The sequence below is a fragment of the Halichoerus grypus genome, chromosome 1 (genome assembly GCF_964656455.1).
Source record: "Halichoerus grypus chromosome 1, mHalGry1.hap1.1, whole genome shotgun sequence".
NCBI lineage: Eukaryota > Metazoa > Chordata > Mammalia > Carnivora > Phocidae > Halichoerus > Halichoerus grypus.
Genome location: NC_135712.1, coordinates 193,558,291 through 193,581,696, shown reverse-complemented (window position 1 = coordinate 193,581,696; position 23,406 = coordinate 193,558,291). Strand labels below are relative to the sequence as shown.

The 23,406-nt window shown below is 43.8% G+C and overlaps 1 protein-coding gene across 14 annotated transcripts in view; it reads right to left on the bottom strand.

Annotated features, from left to right (window-relative positions):
* Positions 1–19,397: 19,397 nt before the first annotated feature.
* The window catches only part of ERC2 (ELKS/RAB6-interacting/CAST family member 2), a 984,330-nt gene continuing 980,321 nt past the window's right edge, over positions 19,398–23,406 (bottom strand). For 11 of the 14 annotated variants that reach the window (XM_078076915.1, XM_078076899.1, XM_078076918.1 and 8 more), the window contains one exon: positions 19,398–22,354. In XM_078076915.1, coding sequence (XP_077933041.1) covers positions 22,112–22,354 — 243 coding nt within the window. In that variant the 3' untranslated portion in view covers positions 19,398–22,111. The remainder of the gene's footprint in view (positions 22,355–23,406) is intronic. The other 3 variants (XR_013449531.1, XR_013449532.1, XM_078076929.1) reach the window with 2 other exon arrangements.

Sequence of the window (23,406 nt, the reverse complement as noted above, 5' to 3'; positions counted from 1 at the left end):
AAGAGATGCCGGTTCTCCCTCTGGCCTTGCTTTTCTTTAGCCAGGGGTGCAGGAATCCTTAAGGAGGGGGAGCCCAAGGTCATGAAAGCTCCTCTTGAGACATTTCCCCTTTATCTGCTGAGTCCCCTGTCCCCTCACATTCTTTAGGGCTTGACCACTTAACAATGACCTGTGGGCATTTTCCAGTTTTCCAATCTAGTCTGACATCTGACAGTTCGAGGGGAGGGTCTAAACATGAGGGGTCTGTGCTGGGAGAACAGCCCCTTGGCCGGGCCCCTCCCCAGTTCCCTCTCTCCCTTTTTGGTTTTGACCTGCATCTGTCTCCTGGGCAGGCAACCCGGATGCCCAGAGGCAGTGATTCAGCCCACCCAGTACGCATGTGAAGACACTGGGAAGCGGCAGGACATGAGTTGTTCAAAAATGGAGCTCTCAAAGGGTGCTAAAATCACTCCATGCCTGAGTGTCCCTGAGTCCATATAGATGATCTTATTGCTAAAGAAAAAGGGCCATTTACTTGCTCCCAACCCTACAGCCTGTCCAGAAACACTGGCTACCCAACAAAAAACTTTTTCTAAAACTTGCCAAATTCTGAACTATCTGGATTATTGCCTGCTTTTCCCCAGTTGCCTTTGCTTATGTAGACACCAGCCCCAGTAGTTTTTTTGTCTTTTCTCTAGAGGAAGGTGGTGTGGGGTAGTGGTTGAAGGCAGACTCTGAAGTTCCAACCCTCCTGGGCTACTTTCTAGCTGTCAAATCTTGGACAAGTCATTTAGCCTCTCAGGGCCTCAAAATCCTCTTAAATACACATATAAACACACAAACAAATAAAACACAGAGAAATGTAATGACCTGTGGCAGGGGTGCAGTGAAAAGGAAATGGATGACCTTGAAAATCAGGAAGGAGGCAAGAACGAACAGGGAGGGTCATGGAGTACTTAGCGTGGGTCACTTGCCAGGCTCTGATACCCTTGATTTAGTCCAGTTGCAGGGAATGGCCACACTTTTCACTGAAGAAATACGACCAGCATTGAGTTATTGGGTACCTCCCCAGATTTCACTGGAGCCCTTTGCAAACTAAATCATTATATACCCGCTCCATTTTACCATTCCAAAAAATTCTGAAATTTCTGACACACCGACCTGGCCCCCAAGATTTTAGATACGGGACTGTGAATTTTCTCTGAAGATACTAATAATGGGTGTGCTGAGATTTCACCCCACAAAGATGCAGGAAGCTCCCTAACAGTATCTTTCATGGCTGGAACACCAGCACTCAGGACAGTGCTTGGCACCTAATAGGTGCTCGAAAATATTTGTTGAATGACCAAATGAATGCATGAATGGATGAAAGGATTATTTCCAGAGAAAGATGTCAAGGGAAGCCAACTGGAAATCCACATTGAGTTTTCAGTCCAGAGGTGCTTCTCTGGAAAACCAGGCTGGGTTGTAAGAGCCCAGCCCACCCCCAGGTGTTGGTGGAATCGGCCAGGAGGAGGGAAACCAATGCGTCCCCATCTCCACCTCAAAGGTTCTTGTTCGATAAACCCCCCGTTTGTTGAACTCTCCTTGCAAACCGTGTGCATTTGGGTGTGTGCACTCAGATTGAGTCATCTGCAGACACACTGGCAAGGTATCACAACGCTCCACTCATTAAAAATGCTTTTGAGTCCATGGAACAAATAAATCAATATTCTTGGCTGCTCTCCCAACAGGGTTATTTCACAAAAGAGAGTGCAAGATAAGGAATTTATGAACGATCGCATCCCTGGGCCGCCTTTCTCAGTGGGAGAAAGCAGGGCCTGGGTTGTCATTCTGGGAAAATCTACCCCCCCTTTTATGCCCAGCAAATAATATTTTATGGCCCTGGGTTTATGGTGGTGTTTTAATGATCCACCGTAGAAAGCGGTTTTCTCTCCAGTCACTAGAATTTGTTAAGAAGGGCTGGAGGCCATAAAAGAGGGATGGGCCCCAGGGACAAACAGGCTCCATCTTCTGAAATAAACTAATAAAGCACCCCAAGATGTTTACTCCTTCACCTCAGAGTCAAGACCAGCCAGGCTGCCTGCGAGGGGCCCACAGATAGAGCACTAAACAGGACAAAGAGGCCGGAAGGGGGTCGGGGGCTTCCTCACCACCGCATGGCCACAGTCAAAGTAATTCCATCACATGGTGAGGCCACCAGCCACTGGGCTGGGGAGGTCAGGGGCTCCCTTGTGGGTAGAGGACATTTTTGGACACTGGGCTGACTCAAGCTTTTCTAGCACTGTGTTCCCCTCACTGAGAGCCCTCTTCATTTTTTATCATCAACGATGCTTTTGGGGGGTCTGAATGGATGCTTTTCTTTCTTTCTTTCTTTCTTTCTTTCTTTCTTTCTTTCTTTCTTTCTTTCTTCTTTCTTTCTTTCTTTCTTCTTTCTTTCCTTCTCTCTCTCTCTCTCTTTCTTTCTTTCTCTTTCTTTCTTTTTTAGTTTTAAGGTACATCAGGGTCAAAAAGACCTGAGTCTGCATCCCAGCTCTGCCTCTTGCTGACTGAGTGGTCACTTCCCCTTCTGAGCCTTGATTTCCTCACCTGTAAAATGGAATGTTCTAACAATTGCGATGATGTTCCAAAGGCCTTGGTCCAGCCTCTGCCCATGGCAATAAGTGTTGTGATTATTTCAACACGAGGAATGTCTGTCCCTGGGTCCCTGCGTCAAATCCAGAGACAAATGAGTTGCCTAAGGAGGGTAGGGGCAGGGGTCCAGGAAAAGAAGAGAAAGGCGGGAGGTAGTTACGTGATTATCTGCAGTGTCTGTGTGATACAATTCAATAAGTATGAGGCTGAGAAGTGCCTGACATAGATAGTAATGACTGATGAGTAGTAGTAATGATTGCTGGTAACGTTGTTGCTCTTACTGTGAGCCAGATGCCAGCCTGTTTGAACTCTTAATATTCATTGATGGGTTTCATCCTTACTACTTCATGAGGTAAATCCTATTACTATCTGCATGATACGGAGAAGAGGAGAGATTCGAGGAGGTTGCAATTTCCATAAACTCAAGCTGTTTTAGTGTCCAAACCCCAGGGTATGAACCCTGGTAATCTGACTCTAAATAACAGAGGCTTAATGACCATACTTTATCTACCTATAGATAAAGACCAAACTCGTTTTTAAAAGTGTCTTCCTGGTTCCCCAAGTGTGCCCACACTTTTTTCCTGGGCCTCTCTCACACAAAGCTTATTTTAAGTGGAAAGAGTCTTTTCTGAAAGCTTTGGAGTTCACTCCACTAAGCGCCAAACATGAAGACCAGCAGAATCGGCCACACCAACCAGCCTGGTTGACGTCCCGTTTGACGGAGCTGTCGAAGATTTGTCCTTTCTTCCTTAACTGGCTTACAGTGAAGCCCTCGTTCTGCCACCACCATCAGGAACCACAGCATCCACACTCAGCAATCCCCCTTGAATTCTGAGCTCCTGTGGGGCAGCGTCCTTTGACTTCCCTGTCCTCTGAAAGGAGTTGGGTCTGGCGCTTCTCCCGTGTTATCCTGGACAGCACAGTCTCTCTCTCACCAGAATTCAGGGAAGTGAAATGAATAATGGCAGCTCAGATTTTATCATCCCCCTGCCTAAAGTCTTTCAAGGACTCCCTAGGTTACCAGATAAAGTCTAAACCCCTAGTCCCCACCTGCCTGCGAGGCTCATCAGTATGCACCCTGTGCATTTGCTGTTCCCTTGGCCTGAAAAGCTGTTCCCCTGACCTGGGCACTTGACCCTCCTCAGGTCACCACCTCAGTGTCCATATTAACTTCATGTAACCCCTGCTCCCCCTGCTGATGATCCTCTGTATGATGTTCTTCTCTCATCCTTGATCTAAGATTATCTGATTTCCTTTGCATGCATGTTTCTTTATTTATTTTCTACTTTCCCCTCACTAGAACATGCCCTCCAGGAGAGCGGGGGTCCTGTCTGTGTTGTTCAAACCTATAACCTCTAGTAACTGGCACAGAGAAAGTGCTCAGAATAAATGAATGAATGATCATACCCTTAGCCATATAACTGCTAAGCAAGAGAGTTTGAACCCTGGTAATCGGACTCTAAATAGCAGGGGCTTAACCACTATACTTTATCTACCTATAAAGAAAGGGAAACTATTTTTTAAAAGGTGTCTCCTTGGTTCCCTAAATGTGCCCACACTTTTTCCGCCGGCCTCTCCCACATAAGGCTTACCTTAAGTGGAAAGCGTCTGATAAGAGAAATAGTTTTCCTCTGAAGAAAGACAGTCTTCTGTTCCTCTCCCTTCTTGTCATACTGTTTCTTCTGAAAAGTTTTCTCTTAACTGGCATTTTTTCATAAAATACAGCTGGTATACTCAATCTTGTTATCCATCCCACGCATGTTCAGTGTGGGCCACTGGGCATCTAGATACTGGGTTTAGAACACAGAGTAACCATTTCTGGGGGGACACAAGTCCAGTTACTAACATGAAAGAAGCTGACTTTTTCATATGAGAGATAGAAAAAAATGCTGGAATTTTCATTTTGTCTTATTTTGCTTATTTATTGTTCACAGTTTTTAGGCACAATTGTGCCTAAGTCTGTGTGTTAGGATTTGGAAATCTGATTTAGTATTCTCACTATTACTTTTGTTTCCAAACAACACATTATCCAGCCACACTCCTGGGTATATAATAGCATGTTTGTAAGCTCTTTAGCTAAGTTCCTTTTGCTGGCAGGGGGATCTAGAAAAGTGTAATTATTTTTCAAATTTTTCGGACTTAGGCATGCCGTGAAACTGGCTGGCAGACAAATAAAATCTCATTAGATAGCATCTAGATAATGAGTAGATTTGGTTCTTTTTTTTTAAAGAATTTATTTATTTATTTGAGAGAGAGAGAGAGAGAGAGTGTGCACAAGCAGGGGGTGGGGCAGATGGAGAAGCAGACTCCTCGCTGAGCAGGGAGCCCAACCTGGGGCTGATCCCAGGACCCCGGGATCATGACCTGAACCTATGGCAGACACTTAACCAACTGAGCCACCCAGGCACCCCGAGCAGATTTGGTCCTAACTAGATTCTAATATAGATTAAATCTATCCTTTCCAGATGAGAAGGAAGGGATGGTCTTCCTTTATGACAACCTGGAAAGCTTACCCTGAGGACACATTTGGATGAGTGTTAAAAACGATTTTGCCCAAAGAAGAAAAGTACATCCTGGCATCTCAAAACTACCTAACAATAAGAACATCTCTCTTTGTTAATTTCAGCTATGTGACACATTTTAATATCAAACCAATGGTGGAGAAAATTTTTAAAGATACATAATAGCAAAATATCTAAATACAAAAGACAGGGTCTCACCACTGTTCAGTTACTTGTCTTCCTGACACCAAGCTCTGCACAAACCATCTAGGAAACTGAGGGCATTTTTAACTTTTCAAGACTGTTCTGACTTACCATAGCATTTCTACATCTTACTGAATTTTAACTGTAGTGGCTCTAATATGACTTTTTTCCTCTATGCAAATATTCTCGACCTCCTTAAAAGAGACTGCCAATAATTCCAAATAGCAGAATTAAATCCCAAGTCCTTTCAATTTTGTATACTTTGCCATTATAATCTTCAATGCTTAATAAAGTGACACTGTTATGACTTCCCAAATCTGTCTCAATAAATCAGTGAATTTCAGATAAAAGCTTCTTTACTCAGTTTCATCCTTAATTCAGTGATCTATAAGTGTCCATGAAGGTCAAGTGACAATTCATTGACTTTAAAAAAACATGAGAAACACTCCCAGGGCAAAAGATCCCAATGTCGCTGAATGTATTTAAAGTAAGTGGTTTTGACTTAAGCAAAGATTTCTACTTAACCCAGAAGAAAAGCAGTCACTCCTTGGAAATACCACAGAATTCAGGGAAGTGAAATGAATAATGGCAAAGGATTAAATTCGCCTATTCCAGCCTGTACATACATCTACTGAGTATATACAGGAACACGATGGCTCCACTCACGTGTTGTTCGTGGACAACCCTCTTCTTTTCAGCCCAGGAGCATGATCCTCTCTGTCATGCAGATATGTCATAACAGAGATTAGTGGGTCCATAGGCACCATCCCTCCCTGGTTCTGCATGCTCAATTCAAAGATGTTTGAAAATATCTCTTTGCCATTTGAAAACAGAATTCAGTCCATATTGATAGCAGTACCTATTTCAAAATTCAAGAACAGAAAATAAAAGATCATAAATTTAGAGTCAGTTTGTTGGGACAAAATTACAGCTACAGAAAACAAATCAAAGAGCAGCTTACCACATGCCTACGGCATGACTGATAGAGTATTCATGCGTGCATGCATGCATTCATTCATTCACTCTATTGTTTGCTCATTCAACATATATCTGTGGATTGTCTACTGTGGACCACCCATCATTCATTTAATAAACATTTATGGCACACCATAATTGATTCATTTATCAAGTTAGTATTGTATGTGCCAGATCATGTTGGTTTGTCCAGTGTAGCCAACAGATGATTACTGAGCACTTACTCAGTGCTAGATCTTAATAGGTTCTAGAAAAAAAGGCTCAAATGAATGGCCGAGATGGAAGCCCACAAATGTGTAAACATATCCTGGATGATATTGTTACTTGGGTGATGTCATTGGGCCTGTGGCTTCTTAGTGTGTTTGGAGCAGGGCTTAGAGGGCTTAAGAACCAAGTTCAACATGAGGAACTCCTCCTTGTGCTAGCTGGCCACCCCAGACGTCCCAAGGGGGTCCAGCAAGAGAAAGCGGTTGATTCTGATCCAGTGGGTCGCCATCAGGAGACAAACGCTCCGTAGCCACGGCATTGCCGGGCCTCCCAAACACTGTCTTCTCCTAGGAGGCTCGGAGAGAAGAGACATATTGGCCTCTGTGTGGGAGGCTGGTTTGAAATCGGGCAAACTTGTAACCAGAATCTCTTTTCCACAATCTTGACTGCCCCACAGACATGGAATCTGCCCCCTGTTTCTCTCCTGAAACACCCACTCTAGTCCGTCCTGAACATTTTATAATGCATAATATCATCGAGCTTGACCTGAATAATAGGAAGGGCTGTTATTACCCTGAGGTCACAGACAGGGAAAGCAAGCTTGGAGAGGTGGGCAACTTGGCCCAGGACACATAGCCACGATTTAAACTCAAGCCCTGATTGCTCAGGCAAAGGTGGAAGGTAGAGCTGGAAAAAGAAGAGGCAAGAAGGAGGGAGGAAAGCTGAGGAGAGGGAGGTGGGAAGGATGAGAGACGGTGATGAAGAAGAAAACGAGGCAGAAAGGTGCTGAGTCAATTCTCCCAGAAGCGGAAGTGCAGTAAAAAAGGATTATATCTGCTCTCTGCTCTTTGTTACAGAGGATTAGCCTCAGGATCCCAAACACCCATATGCAAATCAAAATTGTAATCACTGCATGTTGCCTTGGACCCCATGAAAAGATCACAAGGCCAAGGTTAGATTGCTTCTTTTTCTGAGCAGTCTCATAATGGTACATTCTTCAGTTTGCTTCACAAACGTCACTGTTCATGGTGGAGAGTTTTCACGCGGGCTACAAAACAATGCCTGTACCTTGGAACGGGGTCACCCAACCAGGGGTTTGATTCCGAAGGGGTGCATCATTTTCTTCCTTTTTTGGCAAACTTTCCCAAATTATCTACCGTATGCCAGGAATTATGCTAAGCATCGGAGATGCAGAAATGAATGAGCCATGGTCCCTGTTGTCGAGGGCTCACAATAAAGCAGGATATCCAGGCTCCTGCCATAGTGATGCGGGGTGTAATGTTTATTCATGCTACACAAGAAGGTATGTGGGAGACAGAGCAAGGAGAAAAAGCAGGCTGAATACTAAAGAGAGGAGACAAAGGATTATGTCCAGAGATAGGACACCTAGGCTGGATGCTTAGAGCTTCTGCCTGTCCAGCATTGACTCCTCCTTCCCCCAAGGAAAAAATATCTGATTCTCCTTTAAGGATTTACCTATACTCTCCTTCCAGGCCAGATGAGTCCACCCTCTAATTCAAGGTATGGGCATGTGACTCAAGCCTGGCCCAGCAGAGAAGAGTCATGTGACACAGATTAGACCAATGAGAGATGGCCTTGGGACCGTGTTTGGGCAACAATGCAGTAGGGGAACTGACCTTCCCTGGAGGTTGCGAGCCAGGCTGGCTGTACATGTGTTTCTGGGTGAGGGGTTGGGAAGTCCCCCATGACACAAACAGCATGGAAAATGAAGACAATGAAAAAGTAAGCAGAACCCAGACATGGAGGAAAAACTAAGACATTAGCCTGAGCTGGTTGGAGCCCTTGGATGCAGTTGTGCCTGAGGTCCGTATTACCCTCCTCACCTGTCCTTCGTGAAATCGGCGTAAGTTGGGTTGTATCACTTGCAATTCAAAAAGTTCTGACAATACAATAATGTTTGGTCATTTTAGGGAAATTCATGTTTAAGTGAAAAAGGTGAAATCAGCTTTACAGTTAAATACCAAACACCTGTTCCATTCCCTGCTGGGTTTGGACCAGCCCTCCGGAAGCTAACGGAGACTTGACCCGACACCATCCTCATTTGAGACAGAGCATCTTGTCAGCCTGAAAAAACCATGGGGAGTCACCACTAATGTATGGATGGCGTGGAGTGGGAGGCGAATCGATATACGAGCCAGGCGGGAATCCTGGGAACACTCTGAGGATAAGCCAGTGAGGTCCAAGAGTATGCGAGGGGTTTCTCTTGGAGACAGAACACTTTGCGGCTGAGTGATGGATAATGCAGCCTGTGACCTATACCTACATCTACAGGACATCTGGCTTGGACATCCTTGGGACCATCAGTGGGAAAGTCAGCAGCTGTCTTTTAAAGTAGACTCTTGATTCTTCTGGTCTCTCTGATGCTATTTCATTTGGGAACATAAATTAACTGGTTTAAATAAGCAAAATTCATTGGGGTTTGATTTGGGGTCTTCAAGTCCAAATACACAGGGCATAGAAAGGACTTTAGATTCCCTATGTCCATTAGGAGTAACATTTTAAATACGTACTCTCTCCATGTGGATTCATCAATATATTCCACCAAAAATTGCTTTTTGTACCTGGCACTGTCCTACAGGCAGGGCTGAAGAGGTGGGCCCAAATTAGATAAAGTTCTTGCCCCCGGGGAGCCTACACATCTTCCCTGCATAAAAGCCCATCCTCTTATATGGTAATGAATCTATTCGCTCATTCAGTCAATCAGTTAACATTTTTTTTTCTTTGCACCAGCTTGTGTAAATATGCACATTATACATGACAAAGATAAGGCTCAGATAGCAGGATGTTCCAGAAAAGAGCTATTCTTTGAGGGTGAGCTAATTGTTTGATAAACAGAGAATATAAAAAGTAAAGTGCTAAACTCCCGCTACATTTCTAAACTTCCCCTTTTTATTACCTTTGTTCAAACTGGAAAATCTATGATTTGCTTCCTTAGTAAATACAGTTGGGTAACCCTGGTTGATACAATCTTCAGAGTCCGGCATGATGGTGCAGTGGTTAGAGCTACGCTGTGCGGAACAGTGATCGTGAGTCCAGGTCGCTGCTGAGTGCTTGAAAGACGGATAGTCCTAATGAAGACAGGCTGTAAGTGCAAAATAGAAACTCATTTTCAAAGCCTTAGTATGAAAACAGAAAAAAGGTGGTAAAGTTTCTTATTAATAGTCTCTGTATTGGGGTGCCTGGGTGTCTCAGTCAGTTAAGCGTCCGACTCTTGGTTTGGCTCAGGTCAGGATCTCAGGGTTGCAGGATCGAGCCCCGGGTCAGGCTCTGTGCTCGGCGCAGAGTCTGCTTGAGATTCTCTCTCTCCCTCTGCCTCTGCCCCTCCAGCTGTGAGCACTTGCTTTCTCTCTCTCTGTCTCTGTCTCTCTCTCAAAAATAAATAAGTAAGTCTTCTAAAAAAATAATCTCTATATTGACTGTGTTGAAATGATAGTATTTTCAGATATTTTGGATTAAAGCCGTATTATTGAAATTAATTTCTTCTGCTTCTTTTTCCTTTTTAAAAAACATATGGCTACTAGCAAGTGTAAAATGACCTACATGGCTCACATTATTTTCCGTTGGACAACACTGGGTTAGAACAGGACTCTGGAGTCAGAGTGAAGATTGAAATCTGGCTTCTCGATTTAATAACAGTGTGACACTGGGTAACTTAACCTCACCGGACCTCAGGCTCCCCCTCTGTAAAAGGGAGCATTGACAGTCCCTGCCTTGTGACGATGACGTGAGAAAGTATATGCATGGTGTTAGCACAATGCCTGGCACATGGCTCCTTTTTAGTAAATGCTAGTTATTCAGAACTACTCTTCAGTGTCGCCCCCGGGAAGTCAGGGGATTGGGCTCCATCGCGGCAAAATATACGACGGGGATTTGGAAAGTCTCTGACACAGAGTTGTTTCCTTTCGATTTGTCATTTTCCCAAATCTAAAGTGCTCACAAAATGAGGGTATTGTTAATGGATAGCCATGGCTGGCTGGCTAATGAAAGACTGGTTCTCGTGGTCATTTTTTGCGGCCCTGGAGAGTACATGCAGTTACTGGGACACATACTGTTAATTTAGGTAATTTTTCCTGTGAGCCAACCATGGGTCAGACATTTTGCTAAACGTGTTATCTATAGGTTGTGCTCCCAACAGCCTGCCCGGACGCACAGGAGGGCCAAGAGATTTGCTTAGGGTCCCCCTGCCAGGAATTGGCAGAGACAGGACTCAATCCACGTCCTTCTGACCCCAAAAGTGAATCTACGTATTGACCAAAGCAGAAATATTCTGGGTAATTCCCTGTGGCTGTGAAATCACAGTGCCTTCCTCAGAGTCCCACAGACTGTTTAGATAGAGGAGAAAAGTAGGTTTACTGCAGGAGTTCCAGATTGTTGCCCCAACAAAAGGGAATCAGAGATTTTATAGGAACGAAAAATTCTGCTTTCAAAAGGTGTCCGTTCTCTAGTTAGAAGGCAGCAGAGAACCATCTGCAGTCAGGACCCCATTCAATGCAGTCCTTCCCATCTATGGCTCGAAAATATGGCCAGCCAGAAACAAGAAAGTGGTAGAACTTTGTCTCTGGAGAATTTTCCAGGACCTTACAAACATGACCCCATTAATCCACTCAATACCCGGATGAGATAGGTAGCTGCAAGTTATTACTATTCTCGCTTTCAAGATAGAAAACCTGAAGCCAAGAGAGATTAAGCAATTAGTCCAAGGTCAAGTGGTGAGCTAGACCGACCTGGAAACGAAACAATTATCTTCTGAAATTCCACTCAAATACACAAACTGATTGGCTAGTTCCCACCATGTACTGATACCCACTTAGATGCCCTTGCACAGAATGACTGGCTTTTGCCTGAGATTTCTGCAGCTGCCTTTGACCGAATTTGTATGGATTGGTTTAATATCAGTGTCCAAACTGACATCAGATTTTTCCAAAATATTGGCTGAAAGCAAATACAGCTCCCTGCTCCAAATGTGGTATCCATTTTACCTAGCTCTGTTACATTTAATCACACCTACACAGCTTTTGGAGCATAAAGGGAGACTTGTTCTGCAAAGAAGTCCTTCTTGTGTTTTCTTTTTCTTTAGAGATAATATGTAGCCCATAAAAAGGTTTAAGGGCATCTGCAATTTTACTGTGATGTTTAGACTGAGGAATGATGAGCATAAACTGTCTCAGAATTGTACAAAATCTGGAATCCAATGGCTCACCTTTGAGCTTACTGTCACTCTTCAGTTAAATACCCCTTACTCTTTTCCGCTGTGTACCTCTGACTGTAGGTAAAGTTACATGAACCAAAGTCATAGGTTGGGGAAAGAGAAGACTTCCAGGAGAACCCGGAAGGATCTTTGCTGTGAGCCGACATTGCACAGGGAAAGGGTTCCCTGGAGACAGGGCTGCTAGTGATCCTTCTTGTCCAATTTTGCAAACGCCTCTACCCCTCCAAAGGTAATTTAAAATCAACTATTCTGTTATCAGTTTTGACTGGTTTGGAGAAACGTGAGACATCAATGCAACTGTTGTTGTCAGAAGGAAAATAAGGCCCCGTTTCATTAACTTGGGAGGAAGTCATCTTCACTTCTAGAGATGATGACAGGCCACGCTCTGAGCTTGTTTGGTCAAGAATTCACAGTGGTCATTTTTGGACTTGTTGGATTTCAGTTTCTTTGACCAGCCACATGAGGCTCTTAGAGAAATTCTCCTTCCAAGACTTCCTAATTTCTGCAAGTCCAGGAGATGTGGGATTGGTCATCCTAGAAATTCCAGTTCTGTCCCTTCTCACTGTTCAACCTTTCCTAACCCCTTTGGTCCTGTGCTGATGTGGACAGCTCCTTCCAGAAGCACAGACTCGACCTAAGCCTACTTGCTATCTTGCTAATAATGCATAGACACTGCGGGGGCGGGAGGGTGGGGGAGGTAAGCTTACTCATTTTCTTCTTTCCAGAAATCAAACACTTTGGGAGAATGCAATGGCAAAGCAATCCTTTCCCTGAAACTCACTTCTACGTCCCTTCTCATGAACTGAAAACAGGACACTCAGAAATGAAACATCTTTAACTAATTTTGGGGAGGACCAAGTCCAACCTCTTCTTGCAGAAGGACCATCTTGAGCATTTTGAGTTATGGTGTCTGAGTATTTCCAAAAACCTTAGTATGTTGCTGTCTTGGGATACTTCCATGGAACCCATTAAGCTACCTTGTTTGAAGTGTGTTGAACAGCATAGCATCATTTGCAAACAACCATGCTATAAAGTGAACTAAGAAAGCCCCCGCATTACTGAAAACCAAGGCCACGGATTTTGGCCAGAGGCAAAGGTACTGATTCCCAACCAACCCATGACTAATCCTGAAGCCTTGATTCTTCTTCCAGCTGTGTGCAGCCTTTGGGAGGGAAAGGGAAGTGGTCCCTTCCAGTGGTGCAATTAGTCCTTGTTCTGTCTTCCCAACCAGGCCCACGTTTCTTATCATAGAAGTTGGGCAGATCTTCTCTGTATTTTAAAAACCTAGTGTTTCGTTGTCCAAAACCCTTGCTCTTGACTTGAATTCATGTGTTTTGTGGAAGTACAAAGTGGTAATTACACAAGTCTTTCCTTCCCTGTCATTGACAATAGTCACCAGGAAAATTTACAGTCCCCAATCTCCAGCTCTGGGAGCTGGTTATTAATTAAACAGGGTCGAGGAAAAAACCCTGACGTGGCAAATCGGATCTGGACGAGGACCACCTCGGCAGCAATTCTTGCGAGAGAATGGCTGGGAGTCAGTGAAGTACCATCGATTTTATTTCATTAAATATTTTTATCAGTTATGACAATATTACTACCACTAAGAGTTATCATTTCCATTCACTCAGAATCTATTATGTGGCTGGCATTGTGTTAAGTGCCCATTTGATCCTTGTTAAAAAGAAAAAGAAAAAAAAAACCTTCTGGGAATGTAGTATCATTTTAGGATGAGAAAACATGGAGAGGCTAAGGAAGTCGCCCAGCATCACTTCTTGGGATGTGCTGGAGTCAGGATCTTCACATTCCCAGAGGCTGCAAGCCCAAATACGTCCAGGGGTCAGGCAGGTAACACCTCAGGGTACGGCCGGCCACGTGTAGCCATTGGGAGAGGAATGAGGACAATGGAGAAATGGGCCTATGACTAACCCTTCACCCAGCTCTCAGCCCCCAAGCCTGCCTCTATTGTCCTGTCAAAAAATTCTAAGACACAGCACCGGCCAGACGAGAAAGATTCGAAGCCTGACTTCATTCCACGGGGGTTTAGTTTTCTCACCTCGGTAATTTGAAACTGGATTCGTGCTTAATGACATTAAACGTTTTTAGGATAAACTTTTGACATAAGGTATAAATACATACAGAAAAGTATACTAATCGTATCCCTTGATGAATTTTCATAAACTGGACATAACCATGTTAACTAACTTCCAGGTCAAGAATCAGAATGTTACCAGCATCCCAGAAAACCTTTTTTGTGCCTTAGCAGTTACTAACTCTTGAAGGTTAGCCAGTTATCTTGACTCCTAACCCCATAGATTGACTTTGTTTCTGAGCTTCGTATGAATGAAATCACACAGCATGTTCGCTCGTGTCCGACGGCTTTCACCTAATATTCTGTGACACTCCTCATGTCGTGGCATGTAGCAATAGTTCTTTCCCAATGGCTGGTGTTCTCAAATCTATTGCTCGGTCCAGTCACCCAAATACCTTCTAGCTAAGTCACTAAGGAGGAAGACCTCCTTCTCTGAATACGGGTTCTGAACATTGAAACAAGCCACTCCAGGACTTTGTAGAATTTTAGGGTTAAAATATTTTCTCTAAACATTTTCTTATTTATGATCTTGTTTTCTCTTCTCATATCCCATGCCAGGCAGTTAAGAGATGTATCATTCCCACTGATGAGATTCAGAAACAGCAGGTACACCACCCACTTTTATGATTGCATGCACGTGGCAACTGCGATTTTGGTGGAGATGTTGGTTGGTTGCCTAAGGCTGAACACACATCCTGTTGCTCCTCTCTGGGCCAAAGCTCTTTTCGAAGGAAAAATAAGCCAGTCTCTAATGTCATTTCATTGTGTATCCTACTGCCATGGACATTTGATGTTTGCCTCCTGTCTTATTTGAAAATTTACATTCCCCTTGTGATGAAGAGCACGTGACTCTTCCCCCAGGGAGAGGGATTTAGGGTCTAGGGTCTCACTTTGCAACCTTGAAAGTGCTCCAGAATGGATGAACACCAAGAAAGCAAAATCAAGAGAAGGAGGGTAAAACGTTACTTGAGCCCCTGGGACAAGCCACACCTGAAACCCACTACCTCTAAACTGTTGGTTGCATGAAGCACTATACATGTAAGTGTACGTATATATCATGTTATCTTGTGTTCTTTTTGTTGTTGTTGTTCCTTTATTCTTTTTTGGGGGGGGATACTTGCAAAAGAAAAAATTCTAACAGATACCCTTATTCAAATAAACATTCATATTTCTCCTCTCCAACAGCCACACTGTCTTTATCCAGTGAGTCGCAGGCGTGCAGACATGGAGGTTTTGTCTTGAATTTATGCAAAGGTTTTCTCTCGAGTCCTGTCTACGTGGAGTCACAGTGGTTGGCACAGACAACATCTGTTTTTAAACTAGAGAACTGTGGGCTTTGCCCTGAGCTTGGGAAAGGGTCTTCGCCCACATGGATCATTTCTGCCGTGGATGCCTAGGCAATTCAACAAGGGGAAGGCAAGGCTAGAGGGGGCAGAGGTGTTTTCAAATAGAAGGAAAAACCGGTCTGAAGCTGCTGATTCAACAATTTTGGTCCAAAAGGCTTTTAGAACTGTTTTCTTCTCTAGCCCGTGCATCCTCTGCACTGCTAGTGGCGTATTCTGAGATAGAGATCTGATCGTTTCTGTATGTCTGCACTTTGAAAGTCTGTCACAGAGAGGGGGGTAAAGAGTAACTGCAGCAGAGAAACCTGACAAGCACGACCTCACCCAGGTGATCAAGGTCAACATCAAGAGTGAGAAGTCATGTTGATCTTAGGTACCAATGACATGCTGTGGTGAGAGTGGGATTTTGTGTCCATGGTCTTCCTCCTAAAACCCATACCCCCGGTCTGATCCCGAGAAAAAAAATCCCAGAAGAGGGGCAACCCACAATATATCTAACCCACACTCCTCAAAACCATCAAGATCTTTATCAAAAATAAGGAGAGTGTGAGAAACACACAGCCAAGAGGCGCCTAAGGAGACCTGCCTACCCATGTAATGCGCTGTCTGGATGAGATACTGGAACGGGGGGAGAAGGACATTAGGTAAAAACTAAGGATATCGGAATGAAGCACAGACTTTAGTTAATAGAATGACGTAGAGGTATTTAGTTAATAACATTGTATGCCTGTTGGTTCAATTAGTGACAAGAATACTGTACTAATATAATATGTTAATAATGGAAGAATCTGTATGTTTGTGGGAAGGAAGTTTATGTGGGAACTCACTGTACTATCTGCTCAAGTTTTCCGTAAACCTGACTGTTCTAAAAAATAAAGTCCATTAAAAATAAAGTTTATTTAAAAATCCACTACTGGATTTCTGTTGCAGCAGGAAGGTTTCCTAAAATTCAGAGATCAAAAGGGTCCTTGAAATGATTACAGCGGTCCACCGACACAGTCTTAAGTAACCCTGAGCCACATTAAATATGCTTTCATTGATCATTTTCAATCCTTCTGATTCAGTAACAAAGAGAAACTCTTGGTTTAGCCCAGAAACACTTCTCCAAACCTTGCCTGTCTCCCTTTTTTTTTTTTAAAGATTTTTATTTATTTATTTGTCAGAGAGAGAGAGAGAGAGCACAAGGGGGGGGAGCAGCAGAGGGAGAGGGAGAAGCAGGCTCCCCACTGAGCAGGGATCCCGATGTGGGACTCGATCCCAGGACCCTGGGATCATGACCTGAGCCGAAGGCAGACGCTTAACGACTGAGTCACCCAGGCGTTCCCCCGTCTTCCTTTTTAACAAAGAAAGGGAAAGCCGCAGGTTCAGAACTTTGTTTTCATTATTTTTACTGTTCTTCTATTTACTGATGCCTATGAATAGAAAATGATCTTTCTTTTGCCCTTATGATAGTGGCATTTTTTAATAGTTATTTAAATAGAAAAGTAAGCCTAAGGGCACCTGGGTGGCTCAGTCGTTAGGCGTCTGCCTTCAACTCAGGTCATGATCTCAGGGTCCTGGCATCGAGCCCCGCATGGGGCTCCCTGTTCGGCGGGAAGCCTGCTTCTCCCTCTCCCACTCGCCCTGCTTGTGTTCCTGCTCTCGCTATCTCTCTCTCTGTCAAATAAATAAATAAAATCTTAAAAAAAAAAAAAAAAAGGAAAGAAAAGTGAGCCCATTTAATTTTTAAAAAATTACTATATAAGACTATATACTGTCTTCAGCTATAGCAAGGGTCAGGAGAGTGGTACTTAAATGACTGAAGTTGAGACTTCATATACTAGGTCTATACCCTTTGGCATGGTGCTCAAAGCCCTCTCCCACCTGGGGACACCTGTCCACTGTCTTGCCACCAGATGCTCCACCCTGCAAACCCAGAAGTGCCTAGGTCAGGGGTGCTGATGCCCAGATCCTGGGGGCTTAGAAGAAATAGAGAGGCCCATGGATAGCAGGTGTAAATCCAATGTACTTTCAGGGCTCTGTTTTCCCACGTGGCTTGATTTCCCCTGGAGTCCATGGCCTCGCTGCATGGCCATCCGTTCTCTCATAGCATTGGCCAATTGTGGCATTCTCGAAGCAACCAATTCCTTCGGGTCTCTGTGAGCTGAATAGCCACATTAGAGCCCAAACTTGCAACACAGAAGCACTAACAGGTGGGAACGAGTGGGATCTGCATTCTGGCCCGTACGTCCCCGGGGCTTGATGCATCCCTGGAACAGAGGGGCTCTCTGAGTACTGGGTTCGAAGCGCACCTCCACCACATACAATCAGTGGGACCCTGGGTGAGGTATGTAAGCTCCCTGGGCCTCCCCTTCCTTGTCTGAGGAGAATGACAGTTCCTGCCTCATGAGATTACTGTGAGGAAAAGTTCACGTGAGCGTGGCATTTAGCACAAGGCCAGCTCCAGAGACGTGCTCTATAAATGTACGCTCCTCATCTCTGCTGGCCCAGAATTTCCCTCACTGTCAAGTGCAGATCATGACAGTATCTACCTCATGGGACTGTTGTCGGGAAGAAACAAGTTCATGCAAGTTAGTCCTAGCAAATGCTCAATCATGTCCAATTATTTTTATCTGTGTTCATTTACTAGTAGTATAGTTATTATTGTGGATTAGCACTTCTAAGAATTGGAACAGCTCTCCAATTTTTTGTAAGAGCCATTCACAGATACAGGCAGCAGTCAAGGCAGGTTTTTAAGGTCAAAGCCTCAGGTACAGCCAAATTACGTCTATGCGCCTCAGTGGAACTCTGGACTGACCTGCAGATGAGTCCAGTGGTACATGGGCTGGTACCTTTCTTAGCAAAAGGAGTGGTTTGTGAGGAAAGAAGCAGAGGTTCCATCTGGCCAGCTGGGTTTACATAATCAGGCTTGAATGCAAGCCGGCTGCTTCAGGAAGCTCTATGAAGGAAGAAATTCTTGTCCAACAAAAGTTCTTTTTCTACAAAAAGGCAACATAATGAAAAGGGCACCACTGCAGACTGCCCCAAAATGTTGTGGACTGTGGGAGAATTTCACACACAGTGGCTGTGAGTCCATAAAGCAAATGGTACGTCCCCTGTGTCATCAGGGGCCAGCTGGGGGGAGATCCTGTCCCATCCTCTCCTCCCCAGAGTCTTTGGGGATATATATTTCTGTTTCGGAGCCTTGGGGACAGTCTTGGGTTGCAGTGAACTTACCATACATGCTTGAGTCAGTCACGTCTAACTGGGCCTCAGCTTCCCCATTTGTAAAATGGGACTATTGGACACAGAGCATCTAACTTACTTTCTAGCTTTGATAATCAATTACTCTTTGATTTCAATAATGGTAAGATTTGGTAGTTCATTTCTTGGAATACAATTCAAACCTTTAAAGAAACCAGGAGGTGGTTCCTCACCATGATCCACAGTTGGGCTGTGAAGGCTGGTGAGCCCTCGCATGGATGATTTTGTATGTTTTTCTGGATGATTTTGTGTGTGTAACCAAGTGTATCCAGGGCTAGCTATTATTCCTGCCTGCCCAGCTTTCTTGTCCCTCTCTTCCAGAATAAAGCCTATTTTTCCCCTTTGGAGACTGCCTCTCCCACATCAGTGAGGCTGTCAATCACATGGCCTCATCCTCCCAACTCCCTTGAATAAGGTAATTGGATGCGTGATCCAAAAAGGACCAGGAAAAGTCCCTTTAGGGGGCTGATGTGGATGCTTGGAGGGAGAGGGTCCCTGCTCTTAAACCCCAGAATGCCCAAAGCTGCTGGGAGCCACCTTTGCCACCAAGTAGAAAGAACCCGGCAGGGACTGATGTCAACCCCATGGAAAGTTAAGAGGAAACAGGGGAAAAAAGAGAAAGGGAGGGAGGGAGAGGAGGAAGAAAGGAAGAGAGAAAAGGTGGGAAGGAGGAAAAGAGGAAGGGATAGAAGAGAGAGAGGAGCAGGGAGAGACTGAAAGAGAGAGAGAAAACGAAGGGGATGGGATGGTGGGAGGGAAGGAAGAAGGGAGATCCCACCAGTGACTTAATCTCTTAATATGAACCTCCAGATCCAGCTACGTGTAACGGGAAATTTGTGCCTCGGCCGCTCCAGCGGAGTGAGTGCGCAATGTTCCTCTGCCTTTCTTTTTTCTTCAAGACCCTAAGTTCCTCAAATGAAGACCCATGACCCAAGCAAGATTAGAAACCACCACAATCGGAGCATTTATTAGAGATGGAATGAACTCACTTCAGAAAGAAACAAAGTTTATTTGATGAATAGAAATAAGGCGATCAGCACAAAGTACTTCTCATACACATGATAACAAAGTTCTGAACTGTACATACCTTGAATGCTGTTGTACTTCTACTAGACACGAGGTTACAATGACTGGCTAATACATGCCCATTGGTAGTTTCTGAGGGTTCCTTAGTTTTATTTATTGTTTTCGTATCGAAGTCCATAATCACATGGTCAATATTCACAACCCACATGCCACTCACTTGAAGAAAAATGACAAGAAGCACTATCAAACAAGGGTCTCTGGGAATTAGATACACTGACCCCTGGCAGCATTCAAATGCCACTCTGCACAAACACATCTCAGATAGAGCTTATGTCAACACATTTGAGGTCTCATCATAAACACTGTTTAAAAAGTAAATTGAAACCCACTTTCAAATGAAAGTTGACACGCTGTTCACGTGCATACCAGATACACAAAAATCATTTAATACAAAACCGAGACTGTACATCAAAATCAAATGGGGTATAAAGTACAAGCCTGCTTTTGCACAAGGCAAGAAGACCAACTTCTCCTAAATGTTAGCCTCACTATTTTTTTTTCAACTTCATTATGATTAGAGGGGTACCTGCTAAAGTTTTGCGCAAAGGAAATATCTCCCCAACATCACAGTGTTTGTTGTAAACCCAGAGACTATTTTTGTGAAAAGGATTTTTTTGGTAACCCCCAAACATCAGAGAATATTACACGAAATGGGAAAAGATGCTATGTCAGACGGAATTTAATTTTTAAGGGACTAAATAATACGCCCCCATAAAGCTAAGATTGATAATACTTTAAATCAACAAAAGTGGGGCAAAAAATGCCCCCCCAAACAATAGCTGGGACAAAATTGGCACATACTTAGAAATAGCTAACTATACATGGTTGGTTGCTTTTTCTGTTTTGAGGACCCTATTTTCCCTAGTGGATTTCCTACTCCTACTTCAAGTATTCATTTGCAGAGTTCAGGTCAGGATCTGGCTGCAGGAGGTGGTGAGGACCACCTTTTTGAGGACACCCAAATTGTTCACGGGGACACGTTTGTGTGGACTGGGTTTTCAGTGCGACATTATGTCAAAATGTGCTATAAACGCTTGCAAAGAACTCTGCTCTCTTCTCCAATCAAGGTCCTAAATCCCTTTGATAGTTAAAGGACAAACTTTTTAAACATGAATGTATTTGGATTGTTTATGCGACATGAAAGCTTTACGTAGTTCGCTATACTTACTGACGACAAGAACAAAGCCAGAAGCAAAGAAACCTGCTTGAAAATATTACTCCTAACGCACCAAGGATGAACAGTGCAACTCAGACACGGTTTCATCTTCCCCGACAAATAAGGTGTCTGTCTTTTAAATATCTCTATGGCTCACGGGAGAGGTCCAGAGTTAATTGCACCAACATTTTGAAAAGTAATAATAACAACTAAATTCAATGCAAGACTTCAGGAACATCTGTGTAGAATCCTTCCCACAGCAGCAAAGAAAGACAACTGTATTTATTAAGGCCACTCATGCTTAAGTTCACTGTTTATCCTTTTAAGAATGCAGATTTTCACCTCCCACTTGTATACCTGTGGAAGGCTTTCTTCCCTTGACAAGAAAGCGGATCAATGCGGGAGTTGCACATGTTTGCCAGACTGGTTGTGAGTTTTATGAAGTTATAACAACTTTCCTTATTTTTTAATCTTCAGAGAAAGCAGTAGGAGTTAAACTCTCCTTAGTACCATGTCACTGTATGTAAAAGACCTCCAAATTTGGTCTCTTTCCCTGGCATGTGCTTTAAATAATGACTCTGTACCCACACACATGCTGTGTAGCGCTACATACAGATACACAGCTTTTGTGATGATTCCTCATTCATCAATGTTTTCATGTTTGATGCCGAAAATGCTTTGGAATCCATGTTGGAGACATTTTTTTAAAAAAAAGAGAAATGACCCTTCATTTACAGAAGATCGAAGCTTATACTGTTTGCACAGCATTTGGATCTGGAAATGTGAATGAGTCCCAGCTTCCTCATGGAGACCTGCGTGTATGGGAATGGTAAGAGCCTGAGGCCGGGCACATCCCCGCCACGAGGATGTGTGGGCCACATGGAATAGAAGTATGCGGGTGCCTCAGGCTTTTGCCACTCTCCAGTACAAAAACAGGGTAGATAAGATCATGAATGATCGATTGAGATGTGCCATGCTTTGTCAGAGACACACACCATGTTCTCATAAGGCGATTTCTTGGCAAGTAGTAGTGGTTTAAAAAATTGATTTCATTTCCAACCTGGCCCAGAGGTAACTACTGGTTACACCATCAAAATGTGGTTCTTCAAACAGCGGATTAAAGAAATAGAGGAGGGTAAAGGCTCGCCGTTTTTGGTGTTTTGGTTTCTTCGTCAAACACTCCACACGTCACGGTATACACACACTGCCAACACCACTCACTCACAGAATTTACACTTTTTGATAATCTAATGCATTAGGAATGACCACTTCGACTGAACCAGCAGAAAAACTGGAGATGAAGCTAGTGGCCCAACAGAAGCTGAAGCCACATGGAGTTCAAATTTATCCCACGATGTTTAAGTAACATAAATAAAATGTATCAAATAATGACATTCAGAAGAGATGACCACATTTTAAATGTCCAAATCCCGACCAAAAAAAAAAAAAAGGGAGGATCTGTCATTTTCCTCCTCCTTCTCGTTCTTCCTGTCCAACATATCTGAATCCATGAGAAATGACATGAGATGATAAAGGAAATATCAAGTCGAACAGAACTGTGTGCCATAATGAAAACGAAAGCCCTTCTTCCAGTCCGGATGAGCGTTCCAGGTGGTGATGGCCAGTGACGTGAGCCACGCTGCAACAGATTATCAGAATATTGCTGCAGAGCTGCGTTTCCCCTTTAGTTAGCTCTTCTGATCGCTGCAACAAGAAAGCACACAATTTAGCAGGGAAAGCAACTGCCACTGATAGAGGAGAGAATCCTGGCTGGCGTTCCCATACCCCCACCCCTGTACTGACCCTCCACTACTCACTTTGGTTGGGGTTGGTTGGCATGGGGAGGGAGTCCATGGGGAGGAAACATAGAGGAAGGACAGAGTGAACTTTAAGTTAAATTATGTCCCATAAACACATCCAAGAAGAGGCCTCTTTCAAAAGATGCCACATACAGGTATAGAGGTCTCTTGGGCAAAAAGAAAGTGAAAGGAAATATACCAAAATGTTCCGGTGATTACCTTCTACGTGACCAGATTACGTGTTCGTTTTTTTTTTTTCTCTGTGCTTTTCTACAATGAGTATGGTTCTTAAACTATTTTTAACTTGACTTTATAGAGATTAGTGAGTTAAAGATGGTCAGAACACCAGCAAACGTCACATTCGCTTCCAAACCAGACCAACAATTTAAAAGAATACTGGACCTAGTCATTCCACTGCTCGGTGTGAACGCAGGGGAATGGAAAACAGGGACTCAGACACTGGTACGCAAATGTTCACGGCAGTGTTGTTCACAACAACCAACAGGTAGAAACAACCACCAGGCATCTGTCAGCAAAGGAGTGGTTAAACGAATGTGGTATATATGTACGGTGGAATGTCACTCAGCTCTAAAAAGAAAGTTTTGATTCACACCACAATATGAATGACATTTGAAGACATCACAGCAGTGAAATAAGTGAAAGAAGCCAGGCACAAAGGACAAACACTGTATGATTCCACTTACATGAAATATCCCAAATAGACAAATTCGTAGATGCAGAAAATAGATTAGAGGTTTGCCAGGGGCTGGAGGGGACGGGGGGATGGGGAGCTACTGCTTAATGGGTACAATTAAGCAATCGTTTGGGATAGTGAGAAAGTTCTAGAAATGGACAGTAGGGGTTGTGCAACCCCGTGCATGCACTAAATGCCACTGAATTAGGCTTATTGCACGCTTAAATTGGTTAAAATGGTGCATTTTAGGGTGCCTGGGTGGC